Raw genomic sequence first — 27,108 nt, forward strand, 5'->3', positions numbered from 1 at the left:
CCGTTAGCTCTTCAGGAACCTCTAAGAAAATGGTAGCACATTTCTCTATACGCATGCATTTATGATGATTTACAAATGGAAGCGATATGGAACATTCACAGTCTCTTCTCTACATGTCACTAGGTCACAGCAGAGCTCAGGGGATCCTAGAATCAGGGGTCCCCTCTCCCAAATACCTGAGCTCAGTAAAACCTATGAAACCACTTCTTGGAGATGCTGAGAAGATAAAATCATGTGCCTCCAAGGGTCAGGAATAATAACTGGTATTTATTTACAGGATGGCTGCTGGATTAGTTTCCTCTCGTTCTTTCCAACTTTTTTGTGGGTCAGTCCATTTCTAGTCTGCATCTCCTCCACAAGATCCAGATGCCTCAATCCTACCCACCTTCAAAGTTTACCTTCCTGTGGGATGTCTTCCACTTACAGCAACCATGGTTTGTGTTATTTTATTCATATATGTAGTTTTCCTAATTGGCTAGTAAAAATCTCAAAGGCATGGAGCATATCCCATACAAATGAAAGGTGCAAAGAAGAATGTGGTTAATTTTTAGGGAAAAAACTCTAAACTTGCTCCCCTTTCCCACAAAGGAAAAAGAACCAAAATACTTTGGTTCTTTGAATATTAATAAAATCTCAGTAACCAGTGGCATATTTTGGTGGTGGTGGGGAGCCCCACTAGGAGTTAATGATGTTGAGACTATATGCAAGAGATGTTTGTTAACACGTAAACTGGCTCAGTATGTGGGGATGGGATCCCATTTGAAAGAAGTAGCCACCAGCTCCTTCCCTGCCCTAATTCCTGGAGGTCTACCCACAACTGTGTACCCTGGGACTTGGAGCCCAGGCAGAGAACTCTTCCTGTGGGCCTGGCACACAAACAGGACAGTCAGCAAGATCCCTTATCAAGGAAGAGAATGATAGTGGATGTGTTTACATGGGCCTTAAGGACGGAGGCAGTGGGAGGCAGCAAAGTCAGAGGCAAAACACCCCTCCCCACCCCTAGAAATATGGTAACAGAGCAGCTGTGCAATCAGATAGGATCTTTTCAATAGCATTTCCTACTGGGGACGGGGGTGGAGGAGTGGGGCTGGGAGAGGCATGGGTTCCATTTATTAATAAGCAGCTCAACACAGTGGGAGGTTTTCTTCTCTAATTACAGAAGCTGTTGGAAACTGCAGGGAAGACAGGATTTATGGCCTAGATGACACTGCTTCTGTGTTGTAATTAAAAGTTATTTTTAATACCTTTGTTTAGTTGGATACTTTGGATTATTAGAAATATATTTTGCCATCTAAAACTCGCTAAAGGGCAAAGAACATAACAGAAAGGTAATACAAAAACCTTGCATAATGTGAAACAATTAAATATTTTGACACTGGGAGGTAAGAAAGTAAAAGCATCTCTCCCACTTAAGTCTGTGAATTTCTGTAAGAAAGAGGCAGAGAGAAACACGCCAAAAAGTGTACTGAAATGATTTATAAATTTCCAAAGTAACCCAGCTACTTATTTTATCCATCAACTAGTGTTTGGCTATCACCTACCAGGTACATAGACAAGCTATTCACAACCATTTACCCAAGACACCTAATTCTAATCCTCAAGCTCTTTGCTTTGTGCTGGGTCCCTAGGAAACAGCAGCGGTTACCCTAATAAGGGCAAGCAACACCTGGCTCAACCACAAAGTGCTGTGTAACAGGGCTGCTGTGGGGGTCAGTGGGGAGGGTGGGATCCCATACATGTCACAGGTGTTGTGAGCTGTGGACAATACATGCTGTATATGGTTTGGGTTTTGCTTTCGATTTTGATTAAAGTGTTTTGGTAGGGTGCTACGTAACAGGAGTTTCTTTCTTCTCATCCAAGATTCCAGTTTCAAGAAGGGGCCAGACAAAACACATTCCAGTGGGAACTGCCTGCTGGCATCCAAGAATGGCTACAGAAAGGGCCGTTCATTTCCTGAGCACCATTTCCAGAATTCATATTTCCCCATAGGTACAAGGGAGGCATGTTCCGCAATGGTGGCCCTTCTTTAACAACAGAGAGGAGAGAATCTATTGCATGTAACTATTTTGAAACTGTCTGATGAAAATGGGAAGGACGAAGGCGCTCTAACTGCCATGAGCTTCCTGATACCCTCTGTATTTCACTTACCCATTTCACTTACTCTGAATCTTCTCATTCAAAGTGAATTCCAGGAGCTCATTATGTGAAATATGTCATAGAACCACCAGATATCCCACATCATGATGAGACTGTAACACGTTTTAACATGTAATTCAAAAATAAAATACTTACAGGGGCAACGGTAAGTTTATGGACTTAATCTTACACTAGTAAGAACCACTGTGCTCCTTCATTCTTTTCCCAGTTTACAGCAGGGTCTGACTCCATGTCAGGGCACAGAACTGCTGTTCTTACCTGCCACATTAATTTTCTCAAGTGCTACCAAGCTGGGAACAGCTGTGGAAGAGTTGGTCAAGTTTGTTCCTGTGCCATTGATTACAAGATTGTCCACCTTTGACTCCAGCTTGCCAATGCGCTGCAGAATATTATCCAAGAGCACCGCCAGCGTTTTCTTCAGATCTGGAAAAGAGAACGCAGAGTTCAAAAACTGTTCAGCCCTTGTGTATTTGTCTGGCATGTGCACACTCACAGGCTCTCTTGCTCACACTCTCTGACTTGAAGAACCGGAAGTGGCACAGTCCAAAGATACTGCTCAAAGACCAGTCCAAACAAACTATAGCTTAAAAGATGACAGAGGCCATCTTCAAGTGGCCCAGAGAACACACAAAAAAATCGGCTGTTCTGCAATGCAAGCTGGCAATAAATGACATAAAAATTATTTTCATCTATTAGGCCCACAGAGAAAACTCCTGTTACGTAGCACCCTACCAAAACACTTTAATCAATTCCTCCTCCTTGTACATGATCTTTACTGACACACAGAATGACAGCTCCAAAGGGCAGCAAGCTGAAGTAGCTTCTCAATCAAGTTCATTGTTGTTTTCCCGAGCTGTATACTCTAATATGGCCCAATTTTTTGCAATGTCTTTATTTCTGTTGGTTATATAAGGTAATACTTAATAAAGGTTACTGTGCTAGATCCTGGGCATGCTGGATAACCCAGAGTTAATGGTAATGAGATTTAGAAAGATACTTAAAATAAAAACTAGATTCATTCATCCATTCAAGAAATATTTATTAAGCAACTATTATGTGCCAGGCATTGTTTTAGATGCTGGGGATATTCTCTTATGTTGCTTATGTTTAAGAGTTGATTCCCTTTCTTAAGACATCTGAACTGTGGGTTGAAGAGCACTGTACTCCTCTTCAGACCAATCACAGACACATTATCCTTACATCTACATAAGCATTCGTTAAGTTTGTTCACAAGATATGCCACACATACACAAAGACTAACTTAGTCCCTCCTCTCCTCTGGATGATCAAACAAAGACATACTAACTTGTATATGTGAGAAAGGCAGAAGGACAATAGGACAGCTACCATGTGAACTGAATCCAAGCTCATTAATGAAGCGGGAGTAGGCTGGGGCAGAGGTACCATGTGGGTGGCAGAATGTGGGAAAGTCCTGAACTGAAACCCAGAAGATGCCACTTTCCATTCTGCTGGGAACAGAGCAAACGTGCTCTGAGCAGGTGCTCTGATCTGGCCAAGAAAGAAATACACACCCGATCAATTCACCAAGCTCAGAGCATGGCCAATGGACCTTGGCCGAGAGGTACTTGGGCTGTCCTATTTTGCCAGGTAAAGAGAGAAACTCTTCAGAATAGAAACATCAATACATCATTTACACGGAAGCTTGTGTTCTTAGTGGTTTCCAGGCAGCATAGCTGGAGCTGATGAAAAACTACGAACAGAAACAAAACCCACATTTTATCCTGAAAGTCTGGTTCTGTGTGCTTGGCATAACCTCATTCTCCCCACCACTCGTCCAAGCCCAGACATCAGACTTCACAAGGGTAGGCTCTACAGCACTTGGTTCACTCATTCAAACCACCACCTGATCAGGCCCAGCTGTTGCTCTTCAGTGTGTCTTACCTGAAGACAGGCCAGCCATGATGTTAGAGCAATAGTGCGAAACATATGACTGTAACAAAGAAAGGGAGAAAGGAACTACTATTTTCTGAATGCCTATTACATGCCACACACATATATATTTTTTTAATCCCATTTTTTTCATATTTTCTGTGACGTAGGTATGACTTTATTTTACAGGTGAGAAAACTGAGGCTCACAGACATGAAGTAATATGCCAGTGATTACACAGGTAACAAATCAGAAAAGGAACTCGATTCAGGTCTGCCTAACTCCCTCATGCCTCAACTGGGACCAGCCAGAAGAGCCAGGGAGAGAAAAGAAACCAAGTATAAAATTCAGGGTCTGTCATCCAAAGCCATGGTTAACTGTCCAGACTTTGGAGCCAAACTTCCTAGGTTTGAGTCCTTACTCTCTGTTCCTGTTTCCTTATCTGTAAAAGAGTGATAAAAACAAGCCTACCAGGGGCGGAGCCAAGATGGCGGCGTGAGTAGAGCAGCGGAAATCTCCTCTCAAAACCACATATATTTTTGAAAATACAACAAATTCAATTCTCCCTAAAAGAGAGACCAGAAGACACAGGACAACAGCCAGACCACATCCACACCTGCGAGAACCCAGAGCCTCGCAAATGGGTAAGATACAAGCCACGGCCCTGTGGGACCCGAGCGCCCCTCACCCCAGCTCCCGGCAGGAGGAGAGGAGTTGGAGCGGGGAGGGAGAGGGAGCCCAGGACTGCTAAACACCCAGCCACAGCCATCCCCAACAGAGTGCAGACACAGTGTATGAAACTAGGGAAACAGGACAGCAAGACCTGTGAGTGGGTCCCTGCAGCAGGCACCCCTGGGACAAAGAAAAGCGAGTGCTTTTTGAAAGTCTTAAAGAGACAGGGGCCCCACAGCTGGATGGAAGCATCCTGGGACACTTAGCCCAGCAGCTGGGAATCCCGGGAAACTCTGGGCACTCTAACACCCTGGGCAGCAGGGCAGCTTGGAGGCCCCTCACGGAGATAAAACAGCCTCCCGGCCGTTTCCCCTCCGACACGGCTCCGCCATATCGGAGCAGCCGCCCGAGGCAGGCCACGCCCACAGCAAACGCGGAGCTAAATTCCATAGCAGCCGGGCAAGAATCAGAAGCCCCGTGTGCGTGCAGCTGCCCAGCACAAGCCGCTAGAGGTCGCTGTTCTCCAAGGAGAGGAAAGCCAAAAACCAACAAGAGGGGACATTCGCCCAGCCATCGCTTGCGCCAGCTCCACAAACTATCTCTATCGCCATGAAAAGGTAGAAAAATTTGATACAGAGCAAAATCACAACCCCTGAGAAAGAGATAGACCTAACCAGACTTCCTGAAAAATAATTCAAAATGAAAATCATAAACATGATGACGGAGCTGCAGAGAAATATAAAAGAGTTAAGGGATGACATCCGGAGGGAGATTACAGAAGTGAAACAATCTCTGGAAGGATTTATAAACAGAATGGATAAGATGCAAGAGGCCATTGATGGAATAGAAACCAGAGAACAGGAACTCATAGAAGCTGATGCAGAGAGTGATAGAAGGATCTCCAGGAATGAAACAATATTAAGAGAACTGTGTGACCAATCCAAAAGGAACAATATCTGCATTATAGGGGTACCAGAGGAAGAAGAGAGAGAGAAAGGGATAGAAAGTGTCTTTGAAGAAATAATTGCTGAGAACTTCCCCAAACTGGGGGAGGAAATAGTTGCTCAGACTACAGAGGCACACAGAACTCCCGAGAGACGGGATCCAAAGAGGTCAAAACCAAGACACATAATAATTAAAATGGCAAAGATCAAGGACAGGGACAGAGTATTAAAGGCAGCCAGAGAGAGTAAAAAGGTCACCTACAAAGGAAAACCCATCAGGCTATCATCAGACTTCTCAACCAAAACTTTACAGGCCAGAAGAGAATGGCATGATATATTTAATGCAATGAAACAGAAGGGCCTTGAACCAAGGATACTGTATCCAGCATGATTATCATTTAAATACAAAGGAGGGATTAAACAATTCCCAGACAAGCAAAAGTTGAGGGAATTTGCCTCCAACAAACCACCTCTACAGGGTATTTTAGAGGGACTGCTCTAGATGGGAGCACTCCTAAAAAGAGCATAGAACAAAACGTACAACGTATGAAGAATGGAGGAGGAGGAATAAGAAGGGATAGAAATAATCATCAGACTGTGTTTTAATAGCTCAATAAGCGAGTTAAGTTAGACAGTAAGGTAGTAAAGAAGCTAACCTTGAACCTTTGGTAACCACGAATCTAAAGCCTGAAATGGCAATAAGTACATATCTTTCAATAATCACCCTAAATGTAAATGGACTGAAAGCACCAATTAAAAGACAGAGTAACAGAAGGGATAAAAAAGCAAGACCCATCTATATGCTGCTTACAAGAGACTCACCTCAAACCCAAAGACATGCACAGACTAAAAGTCAAGGGATGGAAAAAGATATTTCATGCAAACAAAAGGGAGAAAAAAGCAGGTGTTGCAATACTAGTATCAGACAAAATAGACTTCAAAACAAAGAAAGTAACAAGAGATACAGAAGGATACTACATAATGATAAAGGGCTCAGTCCAACAAGAGGACATAACCATTATAAACATATATGCATGCAACACAGGAGCACCAATATTTGTGAAACAAATACTAACAGAATTAAAGGAGTAAATAGAATGCAATGCATTCATTTTGGGAGACTTTAACACACCACTCACTCCAAAGGACAGATCCACCAGACAGAAAATAAGTAAGGACACAGAGGCACTGAACAACACACTAGAACAGAGGAACCTAATAGACATCTATAGAACTCTACATCCAAAAGCAACAGGATACACATTCTTCTCAAGTCCACATGTAACATTCTCCAAAATAGACCACATACTAGGCCACAAAAAGAGCCTCGGTAAATTAAAAAAGATTGAAATCCTACCAACCAACTTTTCAGACCACAAAGGTACAAAACTAGAAATAAATTGTACAAAGAAAGCAAAAAGGCTCACAAACACATGGAGGCTTAACAACATGCTTCTAAATAGTCAATGGATCAAAGACCAAATTAAAATGGAGATCCAGCAATATATGGAAACAAATGACAACAATAACACAAAGCCCCAACTTCTGTGGGACGCAGCAAAAGCAGTCTTAAGAGGACAGTATATAGCAATCCAGACATATTTAAAGAAGGAGGAACAATCCCAAATGAATAGTCTAATGTCACAGTTATCGAAATTGGAAAAAGAAGAACAAATGAGGCGTAAGGTCAGCAGATGGAGAGACATAATAAAGATCAGAGAAGAAATAAATAAAATTGAGAAGAATAAAACAATAGAAAAAATCAAAGAAACCAAGAGCTGGGTCTTTGAGAAAATTAACAAAATAGATAAGCCTCTAGCCAGACTTATTAAGAGAAAAAGAGAGTCGACACACATCAACAGAATCAGAAACAAGAAAGGAAAAATCAAGACGGACCCCACAGAAATACAAAGAATTATTAGAGAATACTATGAAAACCTATATGCTAACAAGCTGGAAACCCTAGGAGAAATGGACAACTTCCTAGAAAAATACAACCTTCCAAGACTGACCCAGAAAGAAACAGAAAATCTAAACAGACCAATTACCAGCAATGAAATTGAAGTGGTAATCAAAAAACTACCCAAGAACAAAACCCCCGGGCCAGATGGATTTACCTTGAAATTTTATCAGACATACAGAGAAGACATAATACCCATTCTCCTTAAAGTTTTTCAAAAAATAGAAGGGGGGGAATACTCACAAACTCATTCTATGAAGCCAGCATCACCCTAATACCAAAACCAGGCAAAGACCCAACCAAAAAAGAAAACTACAGACCAATATCCCTGATGAACGTAGATACAAAAATACTCAACAAAATGTTAGGAAACCGAATTCAAAAATATATCAAAAGGATCATACACCATAACCAAGTGGGATTCATCCCAGGGATGCAAGGATGGCACAACATTCGAAAATCCATCAACATCATCCACCACATCAACAAAAAGAAGGACAAAAACCACATGATCATCTCCATAGATGCTGAAAAAGCATTCAACAAAATTCAACATCCATTCATCATAAAAACTCTCAACAAAATGGGCATAGAGGGCAAGTACCTCAACATAATAAAGGCCATATATGATAAACCCACAGCTAACATCATACTGAACAGTGAGAGGCTAAAAGGTTTTCCTCTGAGATTGGGAACTAGACAGGGATGCCCACTCTCTCCACTGTTATTTAACATAGTACTGGAGGTCCTAGCCACGGCAATCAGACAAAACAAAGAAATACAAGGAATCCAGATTGGTAAACAAGAAGTTAAACTGTCACTATTTGCAGATGACATGATACTGTACATAAAAAACCCTAAAGACTCCACCCCAAAATTACTAGAACTGATATCGGAATACAGCAAAGTTGCAGGATACAAAATCAATACACAGAAATCTGTGGCTTTCCTATACACTAACAATGAACTAATAGAAAGAGAAATCAGGAAAACAATTCTATTCACAATAGCATCAAAAAGAATAAAATACCTAGGAATAAACCTAACCAAAGAAGTGAAAGACCTATACCCTGAAAACTACAAGGCACTCTTAAGAGAAATTAAAGAGGACACTAACAAATGGAAACTCATCCCATGCTCATGGCTAGGAAGAATTAATATCGTCAAAATGGCTATCCTGCCCAAAGCAATATACAGATTCGATGCAATCCCTATCAAATTACCAATAGTTCAATGAACTGGAACAAATAGTTCAAAAATTGATATGGAACCACCAAAGACCACGAATAGCCAAAGCAATCCTGAGAAGGAAGAATAAAGTGGGGGGGAATCTCGCTCCCCAACTTCAAGCTCTACTACAAAGCCACAGTAATCAAGACAATTTGGTACTGGCACAAGAACAGAGCCACAGACCAGTTGAACAGAATAGAGACTCCAAACATTAACCCAAACATATATGGTCAATTAATATATGATAAAGGAGCCATGGACATACAATGGGGAAATGACAGTCTCTTCAACAGATGGTGCTGGCAAAACTGGATAGCTACATGTAAGAGAATGAAACTCGATCACTGTCTAACCCCATACACAAAAGTAAATTCAAAATGGATCAAAGACCTGAATGTAGGTCATGAAACCATAAAACTCTTAGAAAAAAACATAGGCAAAAATCTCTTGGATGTGAACATTAGCGACTTCTTCATGAACATATCTCCCCGGGCAAGGAAAACAAAAGCAAAAATGAACAAGTGGCACTATATCAAGCTGAAAAGCTTCTGTACAGCAAAGGACGCCATCAATAGAACAAAAAGGTACCCTACAGTATAGAATATTTTCGTAAATGACAGATCTGATAAAGGCTTGACATCCAAAATATGTAAAGAGCTCACCCACCTCAACAAAGAGCAAATAATCCAATTAAAAAATGGGCAGAGGAGCTGAACAGACTCAGATTTCTTCTGAAAGCCACAGATTTCTTCTTCTCCAAAGAAGAAATTCAGATGGCCAACAGACACATGGAAAGATGCTCCACATCGCTAGCTATCAGAGAAATGCAAATTAAAACCACAATGAGATATCACCTCACACCAGTAAGGATGGCCACCATCCAAAAGACAAACAACAACAAATGTTGGCAAGGTTGCGGAGAAAGGGGAACCCTCCTACACTGCTGGTGGGAATGTAAATTAGTTCAACCATTGTGGAAAGCAATATGGAGGTTCCTCAAAATGCTCAAAATAGACTTACCATTTGACCCAGGAATTCCACTTCTAGGAATTTACCCTAAGAATGCAGCACTCCAGTTTGAGAAAGACAGATGCACCCCTATGTTTGTCGCAGCAGTATTTACAATAGCCAAGAAATGGAAGCAACCTAAGTGTCATCAGTAGATGAATGGATAAAGAAGATGTGGTACATATACACAATGGAATATTATTCAGCCATAAGAAGAAAACACATCCTAGCATTTGCAACAACATGGATGGAGCTAGAGGGTATTATGCTCTGTGAAATAAGCCAAGCAGAGAAAAACAAATACCAAATGATTTCACTCATCTGTGGAGTATAAGAACAAAAGAAAAACTGAAGGAATAAAACAGCAGCAGAATCACAGAACCCAAGAATGGACTAAGTTACCAAAGGGAAAGAGACTGGGGAGAATGGGAGGGTAGGGAGGGAAAAGTGTGGGGAAGAAGAAAGGGGTTATTATGATTAGCATGTATAATGTGTGGGGTGGGGGAAAGGGGAGGGCTGTGCAACACAGAGAAGACAAGTAGTGATTTTACAGCATCTTACTACACAGATGGACAGTGACTGTGAAGGGGTATGTGGGGGGGACTTGGTGAAGGGGGGAGCCTAGTAATCATAATGTTCTTCATGTAATTGTAGATTAATGATACCAAAATAAATAAATAAATAAATAAAAATAAGCCTACCTATTTGGAGTTGTTATGAGGACTTAATTAATTAATATTTATAACATGTTGTGAACACCAGCTGGCACATAATAAACTGAAAGTGCGACATTAGTGCCTATTACATATATTAATAAGAAAGAAAACCTTGCTCTGGAAAATGCTCTCATCCTTCCTGAAGAAATCTCTCCCTGAAGGACGCAAAGCCTTATCATTTTATCCAAAGTGTGGTGAAATCACTCTCGCCTGGTAGCTGCAGCCACAGGGTCAGATGACTCACAGCCCGTCCCTGGCACGTCCTTAGGCGGCAAGGACAGCAGGAGTCAGTCTCCGGCTTGGCTCTTACACTGAATCAAAAGCATCAGCTAGTTCTCAAGACTGCCAGAGGCTAACCATGCTGATGAGGCCAATGGTGCCACTGAGAAGTGGCTGTATTTTCAGTATAAAGAAACTATTCCACAGGCTAAAGGGTAAAGAAAATCAAATTAATAGGAATGTTTGATATTGATCTGGGTGATGGTTACAGGAGTGATACACAAGTCAAAATTCATCAATCTATACACTAAGATTAGTGCATTTTGTTGTATGTAAGTCAATTTAAAAAAAGAAAACACTCCTCAAATAAAGGATATCAATCTTTCCCATCTCCAGTGTCCACATGTAAAAATGGCATCAACTTTTACCAGCAATTGTAGTTAGCCATACACACATAAGCCCTGGCCTCCTAGGTTGGGTTAACTCAGGGTTTATCAGGTTTGACACTACTGATGCATTGGGACAGATAATTCTTTGCTGTGGGACCAGCACCCCTCAGCCTGTGCACTGTGGAGTGCTTGGTAGCCTCCCTAGCCTCTAGCCAATAAATGACAGTAGGAGTCCCCCCACGTGACAACCAAAAATGTCCCAGTGAGTGTGGGAGGGGGTGCACCATTACCCCCATTTAAGAACCACTAATTAAGGTATTTTCTCCCAATCCTTGTCTTCCCAACTGCCCCTCTGTAGAGAGAGAACAGAGAATTTTGACACAGAGGGAATGACAGTGTGGGCAGCCATTCCCTGACCTTGCCTTCTTGTGTGACTTCCACCTCGAGGCAGGAGGCATGGCTACAAACAGGAAGGGAAGGACAATGAGTAATGTCAGCCTCCCTCTGGAGCTGACAGAGGCTAGCCCTTGTGCTGGTCTCATCAGGGCTGGTAATCTTTTGCCTTTTTGTTAAAAGTCAACAGGACTATGGACAGAGTCCTCCAACCCATAGTTTGCGATATCAGTCATCAGTGGAGCATCCCCAGTGTAGAATACAAAGGCATCAGTCATATCAGCATTAAGAAGTTACTACCTCAACTCTTAAAATACAGCCCACCAGTGAGTGTGGCCTACTGTCCCTTGCTGAGCTCACCTACTGGATGGACCTTTTGTGACTCTGTGCGGTAGGGCTGAGGGAACCGACAATGAGGAGGAGGGTGCTGACGTTCACCGTCACCACTACCACCATTCACGGAGTAAATTCAGTGTGTTAGCTACTGTCCTAAGTACTTTACATGGACTAACTCATTGGATCCTGCCAGGACAATATGAGGAGCATGATGGTGGTGTTCCCCTCTCTCCTAACACAAAAGGAAAAAAAGTTCATTTTCAACTGAAGCACCTATTTGAGTCATTATTTCAAGACAGTCCAACACAAGATAAAAGAGCCTGTCAATAAAACACACGAGGACAAAGATGATGTTAAGCCCACCTTTGTCTTCTTACCAGCTGGCACAGTGCCTAGAACATTATAATACTTAGCATGGATTATATTAGCAACTCAGGGAATGAACAAATGAAGGGACCAACGAATAAATGAAGTACAATTTCCCACAAATAAGGCCAAATAAATTACACCTTTCTAGGTGATGAAAATATTCCTCACCTTTGTATTTTACAGGTAAACCTGCAAAAACTATTAAGAGCTTTACTGCAAATTTAAACAAATACCAGAGTATTCTGGTTTCTGTTTTAGTATTATTGATAACCCATTTATCCATTGAGACTGTACGCCCAAGAATAATTTCATAGCACTTAACAAAGAAAAGATATAAACATTCCTCCAAATTCTAGTATAATACTTTTATATTTAGCATTGTGTTTTACAGTTACTATAGCAGTAAAATGTGTCCTCAGCAGGACTACAAATTTAAATTACTAATAGGGTTTTAGAATGTTGTTTGTGCTTCAGATTTACCAATAAAAATTTAATCCCAACATTACTACCTCAATTCTGTGTTCCTCAAAATTATTGTACATGATATAGATGAGAGCAACACCATCGAAAACATTTAAGATGTGCCCCTGGAGAAAGTACACTTTGGTTTCTATCAGGCCAGAGATGTTCTTTGATCAAGGGTGAGATCAACAAAATCTCAAACAGGTATTCTGACAGCTTCTGCAAGTTTTCATCTCCAGAAAGCCATGACACTAGCGGGTAAGAAGGGGCTGGGAGGTGTTGCCACATCCTTGAGCAGGACAGCCAAGGAGATAAAACTGGCAGTTATGCCTTCCTTCATAGCTGGAGTCCGGGGAGATGGGATCTCAGCAAGGAGGTCCTGCAGGTGGAGACAGGTCTGTCAGCTGATAGGTCTGTTAGCTAAAGCCATGAGGCTGGATGGTTAAACCCCAACTGCCCCAATCATCAAGCTGATCAACCCTTGAACAATTATCAAGAAGGCTATACTTAGGGCCTATGCTATGCCCCCACCCTTTCCCTGGGACTTGCTTCTGAAGCGAAGGTTCTCCAGCCTGCTGTGCATTAGTTTTGCCTGTGGACTCACAGTTACCCAGTCCTATCTTCAAGGAGCTCACTCAAGATCTGCAGACCCACATGTTAAGGATTCTAAGCACAGCCACGATTGAGAACTACGTTTAAGGTACAGCTGCCATGATTGACTAGCACAGAACCAACTGTGCAATGAACAAGGAGCACATCTGAACTGCCAAAAATAATTTCTATCTGCACTCATTCCTAATGCAAGTCCCTCTTCACCACAGTTAGCCAGACAGGCAGAGTGAGAACAACAGAGCCAAAAAGCAGCCCCACTTACTGCTCTGGAGAAACCAGCAAAGACAGAGTGTTAATGAGAAAGAAAGGTGCTAATGAGAAAGGAATTAACCCCAATCTCTCACTCCCACTGACTGCCAGGAATGTCAAGTTTCATCAGTTATATGTTTTTAAATTAATTTTCAAGTGACCTTCCCACAGAAAGATAATACAGTTGTAGTAATGAGCAAAATACAGGCCATTCATTCTGTACAAAAACATTAAAAGGAGTGTTAGTTTTAAAAGAGAGTAGTGTTATTGATTATAGATAAGAACCAGACATTACCCAAATATCCACCAAAAAAATTAAATTACATTATGTCCGTCTGTAAATCGCCAGATTGGAAATTCAAGGAAGGCAGAGAAGTCTGTCCTGTCATCTCTGTTTATTGCCACCAGCCATTAACATCTGGAGCTCAATAAATATTTACTGAATGGATGGATGAGGAAGTAAAGTATATAGCGATTAGAAATATCTCACGAGAAAATTACACAAAAGTGAATTTTAAAAACTGTATATAAAATATTTCTATTTTTTTAAACAAGCATACACATGCATATCTATTTGCAAAGGACTGGAGGGAAATCAAAATTTATCTGGACTTGAGAGTAAGAAAATTTTCTTTTTTTCTTTTTTCTTTGTAAGGACACCCCCCTTCCTCTGGAGCACTGCTTGTTTCCTCCCATATCTGGTCAGGTCTTGTTGCCTGTAAATGCTAAGGACAGCTACATCAACATGTTCCTGAAGCCCTGTGTTCAAACGTGTCAACAATGTCAGGTTTACACAGACAATTCTGGTCGGGTGGTAACAGATGCAGTACATGCCCGCCAGTTAGTGACAATTCACAGTAATGAATGCACTTTGCTAATATAGGTGCTTCAACAAGTTTTGTCACATGCAATCCTTACAACAAGCCTATGAGGTCGGTGAAATTATATCTTCTGTTTTATAAAAGAGGTAGCAGGCTCTTGAAACATCAGTTACTTGCCCAAGCTCAGACATCTAGTAAAGAGCCCTTCCTTAAGCCATGTATAAACTGTCTGCTTTCCAGAAATAAACAATGGCTCCCATGTCTGAATCATACAGAATAGCTTTTTGGGACCTCCTCGACACAGAGTCCACAGGGACTCTCTTCATGTTTCCAATCTCACTAAAAACATTACTGTATCACTGTGATTTTCAAATTAGCCCGGCTATAACTGTACCACACAGACTGAGTTGAGGTGGGAGACGTGCTGCTATTCACTCAGGGGAAGGTGGGGAACAAGAGACACAAAACTCCCTGCCCTTTGGGGACTTGTGTTCTAAGTGGGGGAGAGAGATGACAAACATATACAATAAATATGCAATGACAGGTAGTGTAAATGTGAAGAATGAGGATGAAGGAGGGGCTGGGCCCTACCTCTGAAAGGACAGAAGGAGAGCAGGAGTGAGCTCCCAGGAAGGAAGGCTCACAGGTGGAAGGAAGAGCAGATGCAGGGACTCAGACAAGAGATGCTCAGCCACCGCCCACTGGCCCTGAGAGGCAGCTGAGGTGTGAAGGCAGGCATGAGGAGGGCGAGCAGCTCTCACGGTGGCCACAGGGGCATGACACTTGTCCAAGCAGTTCTGGCAGAAGAATCCACCCACCACCAGGCAGGTTCACCCACCACCGGGCGTGGTGAGGAACCCCACGTCAGCGACTGGCCTACTCTGAGCCCGGGTCAAACCCCCTCACATGAGCACACTCCCCTCCAGCCAGGACTTGAGGCATGAAGGAAAAGGCCTTGCTGGCAAAGAAAGTAAAGGAACGAGCCTCTGATTCCTCCCAGGCCCCCGTGTTCTGACTGCACTCCTGTCCACAGCACTCCTGGGGCCTCCCCAGACCTTTGGCTGGGTAGCTTGTGAACCTGGCCAGGCTCTCGTGGGGGTGCTGGGTGGGCTGGCCCTCTACTAGCAGATCACTGCAAGAGCCCCAAGCCACAAACAGACCTAGGTTCCAAGCGTTTTAAAGCAGAAAGACGTTTCTTTTATCACCCTGGCCACATTACAGTAGAATAATCAAGACCTCCTCAGACACACCAAACTACCCAGCTCATTTTTTTCCTAACAGTTTAATTCCAAAGAACAGTCTATTTTCCTCGAGGGTGGAGAATTTCTGCTTTGGTGATGGTGTCTTATCACATCACCCAGCCCTCCAAAAAACAGATCCTTGGTAATAGTGGTGGGAACAGAGACAAAAAGCAAAATGTAAGTCAAAGTAAAACCTTCACAGGCTTTTATCTCCAATGACATCCAACGTTAAGTTTTTTCTTCTTCAGTTCCATAAGAAAGCTGGAATGAAACACATGTAAAAGCTCTCTATGTGACTCAGAACACTACCTAGGTTTGCAACATGGTGCAGGGGCTACCTTAGTTGAGCCACCTCATGCAGCCACCCAGGGCCATGGTGGGGGCCTCCCATCAGCTTCTGTGCAGAACCCTACATGGTGTTACTGCCTTGGACACAGACAGGCATCCCCAAGCCAGCGAGGCCCCCAGACCAGCAACCAAAGCCCTACCCCGGTTCTCTACCCTCATGGTAGGTATACCTACAGACTGAAGGAAACAGGAAGAACCTCCTCCTTGCCTCTCTTCCCCACCTACGGAGGTGACAGTGGGTGACGGAGCAGGCCAAGGCCAGCACCAGCCAGGTCACACTCAGGAACACCCACCCCCTCCCCACCTTCCCTCTCTTCACACTGAGACCCACAGCCTGCAGGGCCATTAGACACTGACCTCTGCCCAGTGCTCAGGTAGTGCCCACACTGCTCCTTGCTCCTTGCTCCAGCTGCGGCTGCCTCTGCTCCCCCTGTGGAGTGCACATGCAGCCTTAGGACCTGGCACACAGCCCGTCTGGCACCTGGCATGCTCTGCCACAACTCCCTCCTCCCACCCCACCCGGCAGCAGCTTGGTGTCGTGTGGGCTAAACACCCCCCCTGGGAGAAGCCTTCTTTGGCCTTCTCATCCAAAGCTAACTCCTCAGTGCTTTAAAAAAAAAAAAAAATCCCATCTCCTTCTGTCATTTTTCTTCCTGGACTTTATCACTGTCTGGGATTGTCCTGTTTATTTTTCCGCTCCCAAATCCAACAGCCTCCGTAAGAGCAGAGATCTGGTTGATGTTTTCCCAGCTGTACACACAATGCCTAGATGGCACTGATATATACCAGCCAGTGGCACAGACAGTTCCCAAAGTGACAGGCTTGACAGATAAGAGCCCATCAAGTGCAGGCCCGAGAAGTTCAGAGAACCGGAAGACAGGAGGTAAGGAAGAGCAGGTGCAGAGACCTGGAGGTCAGGGGGGATCCAGCAGCAGGGAAACAGGATATGGGGTGGGGGCTGGCAGAGAAGCTAAGGGCCCAAAGCTGCTTCCGTCTGAGCGGGGGACTGGTCCAGGGCAGAGCATCCCAGTGCCCAGAGAAGCAAACAGGTGAGAAAGGTCAGGGATAATAAAGTATGGATGGATCACAAGTGTGTGTAGGGGTGTCTCCATTGCCTCAGGTTTCCATTCCTACTATGCAGGGAACGCAAGTGGATCAGGCCCATACTGTAGATAAGAGTGATCACTGGGGATCAGAATTTGGGTCAGGCCATCAGAGACAGAGATCAGTTCACCTCAGAAACAAGAATGGCATTGACTGGGGCAAGTGACACCAATTATGACACAATTCCCGTGAAGTCACTGGCAGGCCTGGCTCTGCATGTGGGCCTGGGAGATGCAGAGGAGGCTAGCTCCACACAGTCCTCCCCAAGGGGCAGGCACACAGAAATGCCCTCCACACCCAGGGATGAATGCTTTGTTTCACACAGGCTGCCTGGGACATCTTCCAAGCACTATTTCTGAATTACCAAATCCCAGAGGTTCAGAAGTCTCTCTTCTAAGAAATAACCAGAGCAAGGATAGGGGAGGAGAAGATTTCCCGAGAGGAGCCCCTTGTGCACACTTCCCACTCACATGGCTGAGGTAAGGACGGACATTCTGTGCTCGAAGTACTTTGTATCTCCAGGGCCCAGGACGTACGTAGCAAAGCCCAGCTGGGTGGCCCCAAAGCCTGTGCTCCCAACCATCACACCATTAAGAAGCAGCATTTCCAAGGACAGAAAAACATGGCGTTTGGATGTAGGTCTTATGATGAAGTCTTGAGCAAATCCAAATGCAGAAATGAAAGACTTGGGACACCAAACAAAATCCTGTAGCTAAAAAGACTGACCCAGGGACTCTATTGATCAGGGACTGACAAATATTTTTGATAAGTGATCAAACAGTAACATTTCAGGCTTTGCAGTCTCTCTGGCACTGCCACTGGAGCACAAAAGCAGCCACAGACACCCTCAAAAAAGGGTGTGCTGGTTCCAAATCCTTCACATGTAAAAATGGGAGGACATGGCCCCAAGGCCAGTTTGCTGACCATGTTTAGATCATGACAGTCCTGGGAAATTCTGGCGTCAAAGAGGGGCATGGTCAGAGGAGTGTTTTATAATCAACTATGGTAACTGCTGAAAGATGGAGTCAGTATGTTTTAGATGTCATATGAAATAAATACTGGTATTATATTTCTGTCACAAAAGTTGTTATAAACAAATGGGAGTGGCTGTTTCAATAAAACTATTTACACAAATAGGCAAAGGTCTGAATTTAACCTGAAATTAACACGTTATAGCTTGTTAAATCCTTTTGCTCTAGGATCTTAAGTCAGGGATTCTAATAAATCAGTAATAATCTAAACACATCTACTATACTTCTTCACCGGCCACAGTTACTGAAGACATGTTTATAGTATACTAAGAACCTCTGAATATACCAACATGGAAATGATATGAGAGGAAGAAGGAAAGGATATGGGAGGGGGGAGGTCTATTAACTGGATTCATTCAAACCAGACACAACTCCCAGTTACACAGGATCAGCTCTTCACTTCCTCAGATCAGACATCTCGGCAGCACTCTGTACATGGGCTGCCTTGTGGTAGAGAGACAGACTGCAAGCCAGTAGCTTGTGCACCCTCATCCACGCTCTACCAGCCCAGCTAAGCCACTGAAAATCCTGCAGTCGCTGCATCTCCAAGTGTTATCAGAGCTGCCTGGCTGTTCATGCCCACAACCAGTACCGAGAGATCCTAGGAGAAGCACAGAATGGCTCTCCAGCTCTCCAGGGCTGGTCTTGGACTATACCGTCTTGCTCAGTCTCACCTGTCAGTGCCCAGAACTGAGACCCAGGGAGAAAGCTAGGCTGCCAAATTTTAAAGAACAAAAAAACAGTTATCTGTTTGAGAACTTCTGTAAGAAGATGCTCCTAGAGAGTGTTTGCTGCTTGTATTCTTAGTGAAGTGGTTCTCCAAGGTGCAGAGGGAGGGTAACTTTGCCCCGCATGTCTGGAGACATTTTTGACTGTCACAACCCTATGGGAGGTTCTACTGGCATTTAGTGGGTAGATACAGCGGAGATGCTGGACATCCCACAGTGTGCAAACAGTAGGAATTTAAAGCCAATTTACCATTCATGTGGTTTCTTCCTTCCTATGGAAGAAGTTCAATAGACCAGGATAAACGTTAACACAACAAAGAATTATCCAGCCTCAACGCCAATAGTGCCACGGTGAGAAACTCTTAGTGGGATTGTTTTGCCAATGCCTCAGGCACATATGCACAGTCCATAGTCCAGTGAAAATTCCAAAATCTCAGCTCCAAAGACCACTTGAATTGACATGCTGAGTTGATCAGATGATAGAGAAAAATAGCAGTGTGAGTTAGACTTGCCAGTGGGGCCTGTTTGGTTATTTCTCTGTTGTTTCTCAGAAAAAGAAAAATACTTTGTTAAGGCTTACCTGTACAGAAAGAAAGTTGGGATAAATTTCTGTAGTTTCTTTAAACTCTGAAGTCCTTTGATTGTAAGCATAGAAAGTAGGTGGAATTCTAATAGACCACTCTAGGTTTTTCTGGTAGCTTTCTAAAAAATATAATGTGTCTGTGAGGCTGAAAAGCTAAGACCAGATCACTGGCCTTCCGAATGTGGAGGAAGCCCACAGCAGGAGATGCTCAGCAGCACATGAGAAATAAAGAGCCAAAACAACTAGAGAAATTTAAAGCCTATAAATTCACCTTCATGTGGTTTCTTCCTTACCATGGAAAAAGTTTGATAGACAGAGATAAAAGGAAAGAGGAAATTATTACTGACTGCTCCTCTTTCCCCTAAAATGTGTGACATGGAATGCACTGAACCATAAACCTGAAAACAGCATCTGTTTTACTTGTTGTATTAGTTTTTGCACACTGGGAAAACCAATAGTGACAATCTGCTTTCTTTGTGTTTTTCTGGTGGCTTAACTATAGTCCTCAGGAAATATTACAGATCAAAGTCAATGAGTAATCTTAAAATGCATCCTCTGAAAAATTACCTATTGTTTTTCAATGTAGGCTCTTAAAATGGAGTCTCATTTTTTTGATCCATCAGATCAAAACAGATGGCATTTGATTTGGATGTATTAAAAGTCAACACCTATAGACACTGCCAAATCTTGAAAGAAGAGATTAAAAGTAGACAGTGTGACCACTCAAATAGTAGGCACTGAAAAAGAATTTCCACATTATGTGTTAAAAGCAACCATTTTCTCCTTACCAAAATATATATAAAATTAATAAGTAACCAAGTTTCCTGGATCCTTTAAAAAAATTAATATGTATATACACACACACACACACGTAAAACTGAGTATGATTTCCTTTGTGTGAACTCAGGCTTCAACCTGTCGCTGCATGTTTTCAGCAACTACCTTGTGTGAACTCCCATACTTCACAGTCCTCACTTGGGTCACAAAGACCGATCTTTTCCATCTCATTCAACCTCATCCTTGTATCTCATTTATCTTACATTTCAGGGTCCCAAACCCTATGGACATTGGTCTCCATTCAGTGACTAGAGTTGTCACTGAACAATAACAAGAGGTCATCTGCAGATCAAGTCCACTCTAGTACTCAGGGACCACAGCAGAGCTGGGACATGGATTCTCTAAAAATAGCATGATACAAATTTTGTTTATAATTTTTGTTTCATTATTTGTTTATATAAGTTTTTGTAAGTAATTTGTGTCTCTCTATATATGCATATATTTTTGTATATACATTTAAGCATATATTATATATTTATATATATAATATATATTTATATAATATATATTTATATATATATATAAAATAGCAGAACTATAGATACTAAAATGTTAATTGTGGTTATTTCCTAGAGTAGATTTATATGTGATTTACTTTTTCTTTTTTTTGCTTGTTGACTGCTTCCTTTTTCTATATTAAGTATAACTTTTGCCAAACAAAAATAATATTCCGTATGTGGATTTTTTTTTCACCCAGCTTCATTTCAAAAAGGGATTTAGGCACCAGAGAAAAAAGGCAAAGAGTACAAGATTTCTTTCAAAGAAAGAGTACTTAGAGACAAGCACCAGAAAGAAGAGCAGCAAGCTCTGAAAGCCAGAGGTTAAAGTTCTCAGCTGGCACAGGAGCCCTGAGGCCCTGCATACTGGCCGGAAGGAGGCACACATTTGGGTTTCTTGGCATCCAAAGGACATTTCTCCCCACCCTCCTTACCTTACTCCCACCAGTCCTAATTAAGTTTTGCTTGGGGAAAGATAATGAGAATATTATTTTGCATTCCCTGATCATCCTCCCAGATGAGATCATGCAATCCAGAAATATGCTGAGGGAGACGGAGCTGGCTACAGAGGCAACAATCGAATGCTGACTGTTGTGGTCCACTGCTCCTGGGGCTGGTGTCAGGGGACACGAGAGCTCAGAATCCCCCCAATGGCACTGCTTTAGCTTTCTATACGTGTGTGCAATTCCCTGCCTTGAAGGCAGTGGCCAAGGATACACTCAAGCCATGAGAAGACCAAGTCTGAGAGCCTCTCGGGTCCTTGCAAAGTAAAGCCACACTCAAACACGAAGCCCCAGAAACAATGCACTTACCATAAGCCGTCATGACACCAGCATATGGCCCATCCACCACATTCCTGTTTTCCTCGGCCAGCGCTTTAATGTATCTCTTGCTGAGGTCCAGGATCTGCTCACGCAACATGGAGCTGCTCTCAGGCTGAGTTCGCTGCTGGATGGTGAAATGCAGGAGCATCATTCCCCAAATAAAGCCAAAAGTCACAAGGAAAAAGCCCAGCTTCTGAGAGGACAACTTCCATGGAGTAAAAAGAGCCATTGCTTTCCAACAACTTCACCTGCCCTTGGCTCTTAAAGCGTAGAAGGGAGACACAAGTTCATGGTGTAGGCTGGGTTTGTGGGTTCATTGGTCTCACTCTGGCTCCTGCGTCAGCCGATTTCCTTTTCTCACTTCCATTCTACTGTAAAGGAGGAGAACAGTTAGCAGAACGATCATGGCAAAACAGTGAAATAAACCAGATGCCATGTTTTTACTCAAACAGCTGTAAAATGTGAACTTCTTTTTTCTTAATTTGCTGGTTCAAAAACTTATGTCATGATTCTGTAAGCTGAGAGGGGAGATCTGTCTAGGTGACAAAAAGCTGTACAAATACAGAGGGGGAGATGTGTGTTTCAGTGTGTTAACAGGTGTAGCAGGCTTGTTCCAGTTGGGACCAAGTTCAAAACAGGAAGCTTGTTTTGCAAGGTGAGGAGGAGATGGAAGGATATTTGCTGAATGTCAGCAAAAACCCAAGTGAAGGGTGGAGTCACATCACCATAGGGCACTTTTGTGCCTCTGTAACTTGAGCTTACAAAGTCATTATTATATGCTCTGGCAAGGATTAGAGCATGCAATGGGAGTGGTGAGCAAGAAAGTGGATGGTCCATCAGGGCAATCAGACAAGGAAAGGGGAGAGAGCTCCAAGGAAAGGGGAGTTAATGATGGCAACTTTCATTAACAGTGTCCAGAGACAAGCTGAATCTCTCAGGGACATCAGGAGGCCTCTTCCCTGGCAGCAGCACAGAGAGACTATGCCTGGGGTAGCCAGTGGTCCTTCCACTCTAGCTACCGGAGTGAGAGCTGCATTTTACTGACCACTCACACACTCCAGCCTGGCATGTGGTGCACACAGTAACCTGCTTTCCTGTGGTTCTCACTTTCACTCACACGATGGGGCAAAATGAGAGGTGAAAGGGCATAGTTTCAATACTAATGCAGCCAGATCCTAATCAAGGCTTCCCAAGAAATAAAGCTAAAGCATGGGATGTGAATGGATTACAGGTAGGCCAAGATACCCGCCCTTTCAGCCAGAGTTCTACACCCACGAACGAGCCAGCTTACAAATGGCACCATTTTCTAAGTGTGCCAAGGGAAGGGCTGAGCAATGATCTCCTAGGGGGGGCTAACCCAGGATGTTTCAGAGGGTGCATATGTTTCAGTTCAAAAGATTCTTCATAAGCAGCCCAAGGAGAAATGATAACGGGATCTTGGAGCAATTAGCATTGCAGTGAATCTGTGTGGCTCTTTTCTCTCCCTGTCTTTCCCTTGTCTATCAAGAGTCATCAGTAGTTGGTAATACCACTACTAATACTAATGATAAACAGTAAATAGTAAATTCTAGATATGTTCCAGGCATTGTGATAAAAGCCTACTGTGCTTTAGCTCACTGAATTTGCTCACTGTTTTATTTATTTATTTTTATGCAATTTTTAAAATTAAAGTATTATTGATATAGACTCTTATGAAGGTTTCACATGAAAAACAATGTGGCTACTACACACACACATATTATCGAGTGCCCCCCAATACCCCATTGCCGTCATTGTCCGTCAGGGTAGTAAGATGCCACAGAGTCAGTACTTGTCTTCTCTGTGCTACACTGTCTTCCTCATGATTCCCCCCACACCATGGGTACTTATCATAATACCCCACAATCCCCTTCTTCCCCCCCTCTCCCGTCCATCCCCTTTGGTAACCGCTAGTCCTTTCTTGGAGTTTGTGAGTCTGCTGTTGTTTTGTTCCTTCAGTTTTGCTTCACTGTCATATTCCACAAATGAGGGAAATCATTTGGTACTTGTCTTTCTCTGTAGCTCACTGAATTCTTACAAGAGTTCTATACAATTAAGAACTCTAGCTGACCCTTGAACAACATGGGTTTGAAATGCATGGGTCCACTTATATGTGGATTTTATAATTATATTGCAAAATTTGGGGGAGATTTGAGAGCATTTAAAAGATATTTTCTTCTCTAGCTTACTTCATTGTAAGAATGCAGTATATAACACATACAACATACAAAATATGTGCTAATCAACTGAATCAGCAACCGGGTGGTTGGGTGGGGAGCTTCCTATGCTTCAGCATGCCCTGCAGGCAATTCTGATGCCCACTCAAGTTTGAGAGCCCTAACCCAGGCAGAAGGGTGCTGCCGCTGGCCATTCTACCACACTGCCAGCACAACGGGGCTCGAACCCCACTGCGCACTCCTTCATCACGCGAGGTCCTCCGTCTCCCGCCCACCCTCCACCCCAGTAACACTGCACACGCGTTCTCAGGGGCTCCGGACTTCTCTCAAGTCGCTCCCCTACCCGGCGGGCTCTCCGCATACCACACCCATCATCCAAACCCACCTGCCTACTCAGTAAGCCCCAGCTCCAGTCCCGCCTGCTTCAGATCACGTCCCCCGCGGCTGCAGCCTGCGAGGCTCCTTCCTAGGCTCCAGCTGGAGAACGCTTGTCTGTCCCCACAGACTGTTCACCAGTTTCTGGGTACGATCCTATGCCATCCTTCAAAGGATTCCCCCACACCCCTTCTCAGGGAAAGACACGGGCCCCGGCGGCACAATGAACTCCCCCCGACTAAGCGAGCTTGTCCCGGCACCCAGCACTTTCCCCATCCCTTCTAAATGCAGGCCAGCGGCGTGACACCTGCCTTCCTCCCTTTCTCCACTCATTCTATAGGTGTGTGCCGAGCGCTTACCGCTCAGGCCCTAGGGACCAAACAAGGAACAGGACAGACACCCTATCCTCGAGGGGCTGAGGCTCAGGAAGCCATCCCTCTACCTGGGCGCCGCCCCTGTTCCTCAGGAAATGGCTGCGCTGCCTTTTCGGTAACCCACACCAGTCAGTTTCACCCCAGGGCTGGGGAGTTTTCCTGCGCAAGTACACTGGGCGCTGTACCAAAAGAGACAGTCATCTGATTTTTTTATTTTTATTTTTATTTTTTACTATTTTAGGAGAGAACCCCAAATGCACAGAAATGACTTGTCAACTTTCATACGGGAAGCCCCACTCTGCTTCCTCAATTAGTCCCTTAAGAAGCCATGCAAGGCTGCAGAGTTCAGCAAAGAAAAGGCCAGACCCAAGAACTGAGCAAGCTGAAGGTGTTGGGTTTCTCTTTGGGGAAGAGTCAGAACCACCCTGGTGGTGCATTTGAAGGACAAAACATGTGGTCGAGAAACCCAGCCAACGTTACATTACTCTAGCTGAGACATACAGGTTTGGGGTGAAAATCCCTCAGTTCCAAGCACAGTTCCGACTATTGAGGGCCCGGATTTTAAGTGCCTATAGAACTGCCAGGAATATCCTTTTCTCCAGTGGAATCTACAGTTTTGAAATAGTAGCCACTGTATCAGCATACACGGAGCATACAGAGAATTCAATTAGAATTCATCCCTACAATTCCTACTAAGAGTTTTAAAAGACTTTTCAAAATCATTAGTCTGGAGATACCCCCAACTTCCACAGTAATAAGAGAATAACAGGACAGCAATCCTCACCAGAGGGTGGTGGTGCCACAAAAAGTCTTAATGACAATCATCAGTAATGGCCACAGAATTAAGAGGCTGCAGAACAACAGTGATCAAAAAGTTGATCAGGCTCAGAATCGGCATGCCAAGATCCTCTAGTAAAGTGGACCCAACAGGAAAAAATAGGACTACACAGTACATTTCAGGAGGTCTTATGGCCAGCCCAGGGACATGACCTCATCTCCTCCACACCCAAAAGAAGTTTGTACCACGTCTGTTTGCAAGGAGTTAAGTTTCTCGATCCATCACTGCCGTTAACCAGCTTACTATGTATCTCTTCTGTTCCTGCACTTCCTACAAAGACAGCATTTACTTCCTTCCTTCCCATGCCCTCCTCAACACAACAAAATCTGACTTCTACCTTTCCAAATGTGATCAAAGATCTTTAGCAAGGAAATACTTAATTCTCTTAATTTCAAAAATAAATGCATATGAAAGATGCTCAACATCATTAGCCACTGGGGAAATGCCAATCAGACCCCAATGAGATACAATTCACACCCATGAGGATGGTTATAATAATAATAAAAAAAACAGATAAGAAGAAATGTTGGTGAGGATGTAGAGAAATTGGACCCTTAATATACTGTGGCTAAGAATATACAACAGTGCAGCCAGTTTGGAAAATATGTCTGGCAGTTCCTCAAAGGTTAAGCCCTGAGTTACCCTTTGACCCAGCCAACACTGCTCCTAGGAATTCTCCCAAGAGAAATGAAAGCATATGACCACACAGAAACTTATACAAAATGCTCACAGTAACATTATTCATTATAGACAAAAAGTGAAACCACCCAAACACCCATCACCTGACAAATGATGAACTTGTGATACGCCCACACTCTGGCACACCATTCACCAAGAAGAAGAAATGGAGGACTGATATGTGTCACAACCTGGATGATTCGTGAAAAATTATGTGAAGTAAAAAAAGGCAGTCACAAAAGACCACATATTGTATGATTCCATTAATAGGAAATATCTAGAAAAGGCAAATCTTCACAAAGTACAACAGTAGTTTAGGGCTGGAGGAAACAGAGAAACTGCGAGGTGACTGAGAGTGTATGGTGTATTTTGGGGGATAATGAACACTTTCTTAAATTGACTGTGTTGATGGATATACCGAAAGTCACTGAATTATACAGTTTCAATGAGAGAACTATATGTGCGAATCATATCTGAATAAAGCTGTTAACCCCCAGAAAAGCAAGCAAGCCCACCTTCAAAGTTGGGAAGAGGAAGAGCTGTACTTGCAAGGCAGGCAGGGGTAAGCCTCATGGGCTCACTGCAGCCCCGGGAAGGACCTACCCCTTCCCTCATGGCCAGACAACAACCAAGGTCAGGTTGTACCATGGCTGAGGGTGACCACAGGCCTAGTTACAGAAGGAAATCACGCAGAGAAACTTGCCACCAGTGTACCAGACACAGCTGTTCTTATGAGCTCTGGAACAGCCTCACAGACCACCCTTCAAAGCAAGGTTTGCTTTGCCAGTCAGATGCCAATTTCTCAGCCCATCTGAGAGCACACTGAAAGACAGAACCCTTCCAAGGGATTAAACAGACAATGAAGCAGTCCCTTCAGGTGCCCACACATCGTGGGAGGGCCTGGCTCTTACATCAGGACTCATCTCTTGAAGGGATGCGTGATGTTGGAAATGCCCTTCAGGCACAGTGCCAGCCCCAACCACAGGACAATCCCATTACTGCTTGCAGGGCCAGCATTCATGGGGCAG

At 43.5% G+C, this 27,108-nt stretch overlaps 1 protein-coding gene across 5 annotated transcripts in view; it reads right to left on the minus strand.

Annotated features, from left to right (window-relative positions):
• MGAT5 (alpha-1,6-mannosylglycoprotein 6-beta-N-acetylglucosaminyltransferase) overlaps window positions 1–27,108 on the minus strand; it is a 335,878-nt gene that overhangs the window by 183,091 nt on the left and 125,679 nt on the right. For 3 of the 5 annotated variants that reach the window (XM_057505664.1, XM_036886669.2, XM_036886670.2), the window contains 2 exons: window positions 21,609–21,991; window positions 2,416–2,580 (listed from right to left, as the gene is read on the minus strand). In XM_057505664.1, the coding sequence (XP_057361647.1) occupies window positions 2,416–2,580; window positions 21,609–21,849 (406 nt within the window). In that variant the 5' untranslated portion in view covers window positions 21,850–21,991. The remainder of the gene's footprint in view (window positions 1–2,415; window positions 2,581–21,608; window positions 21,992–27,108) is intronic. The other 2 variants (XM_057505663.1, XM_036886671.2) reach the window with 1 other exon arrangement.

The sequence above is a fragment of the Manis pentadactyla genome, chromosome 8, assembly GCF_030020395.1.
Source record: "Manis pentadactyla isolate mManPen7 chromosome 8, mManPen7.hap1, whole genome shotgun sequence".
Lineage (NCBI taxonomy): Eukaryota > Metazoa > Chordata > Mammalia > Pholidota > Manidae > Manis > Manis pentadactyla.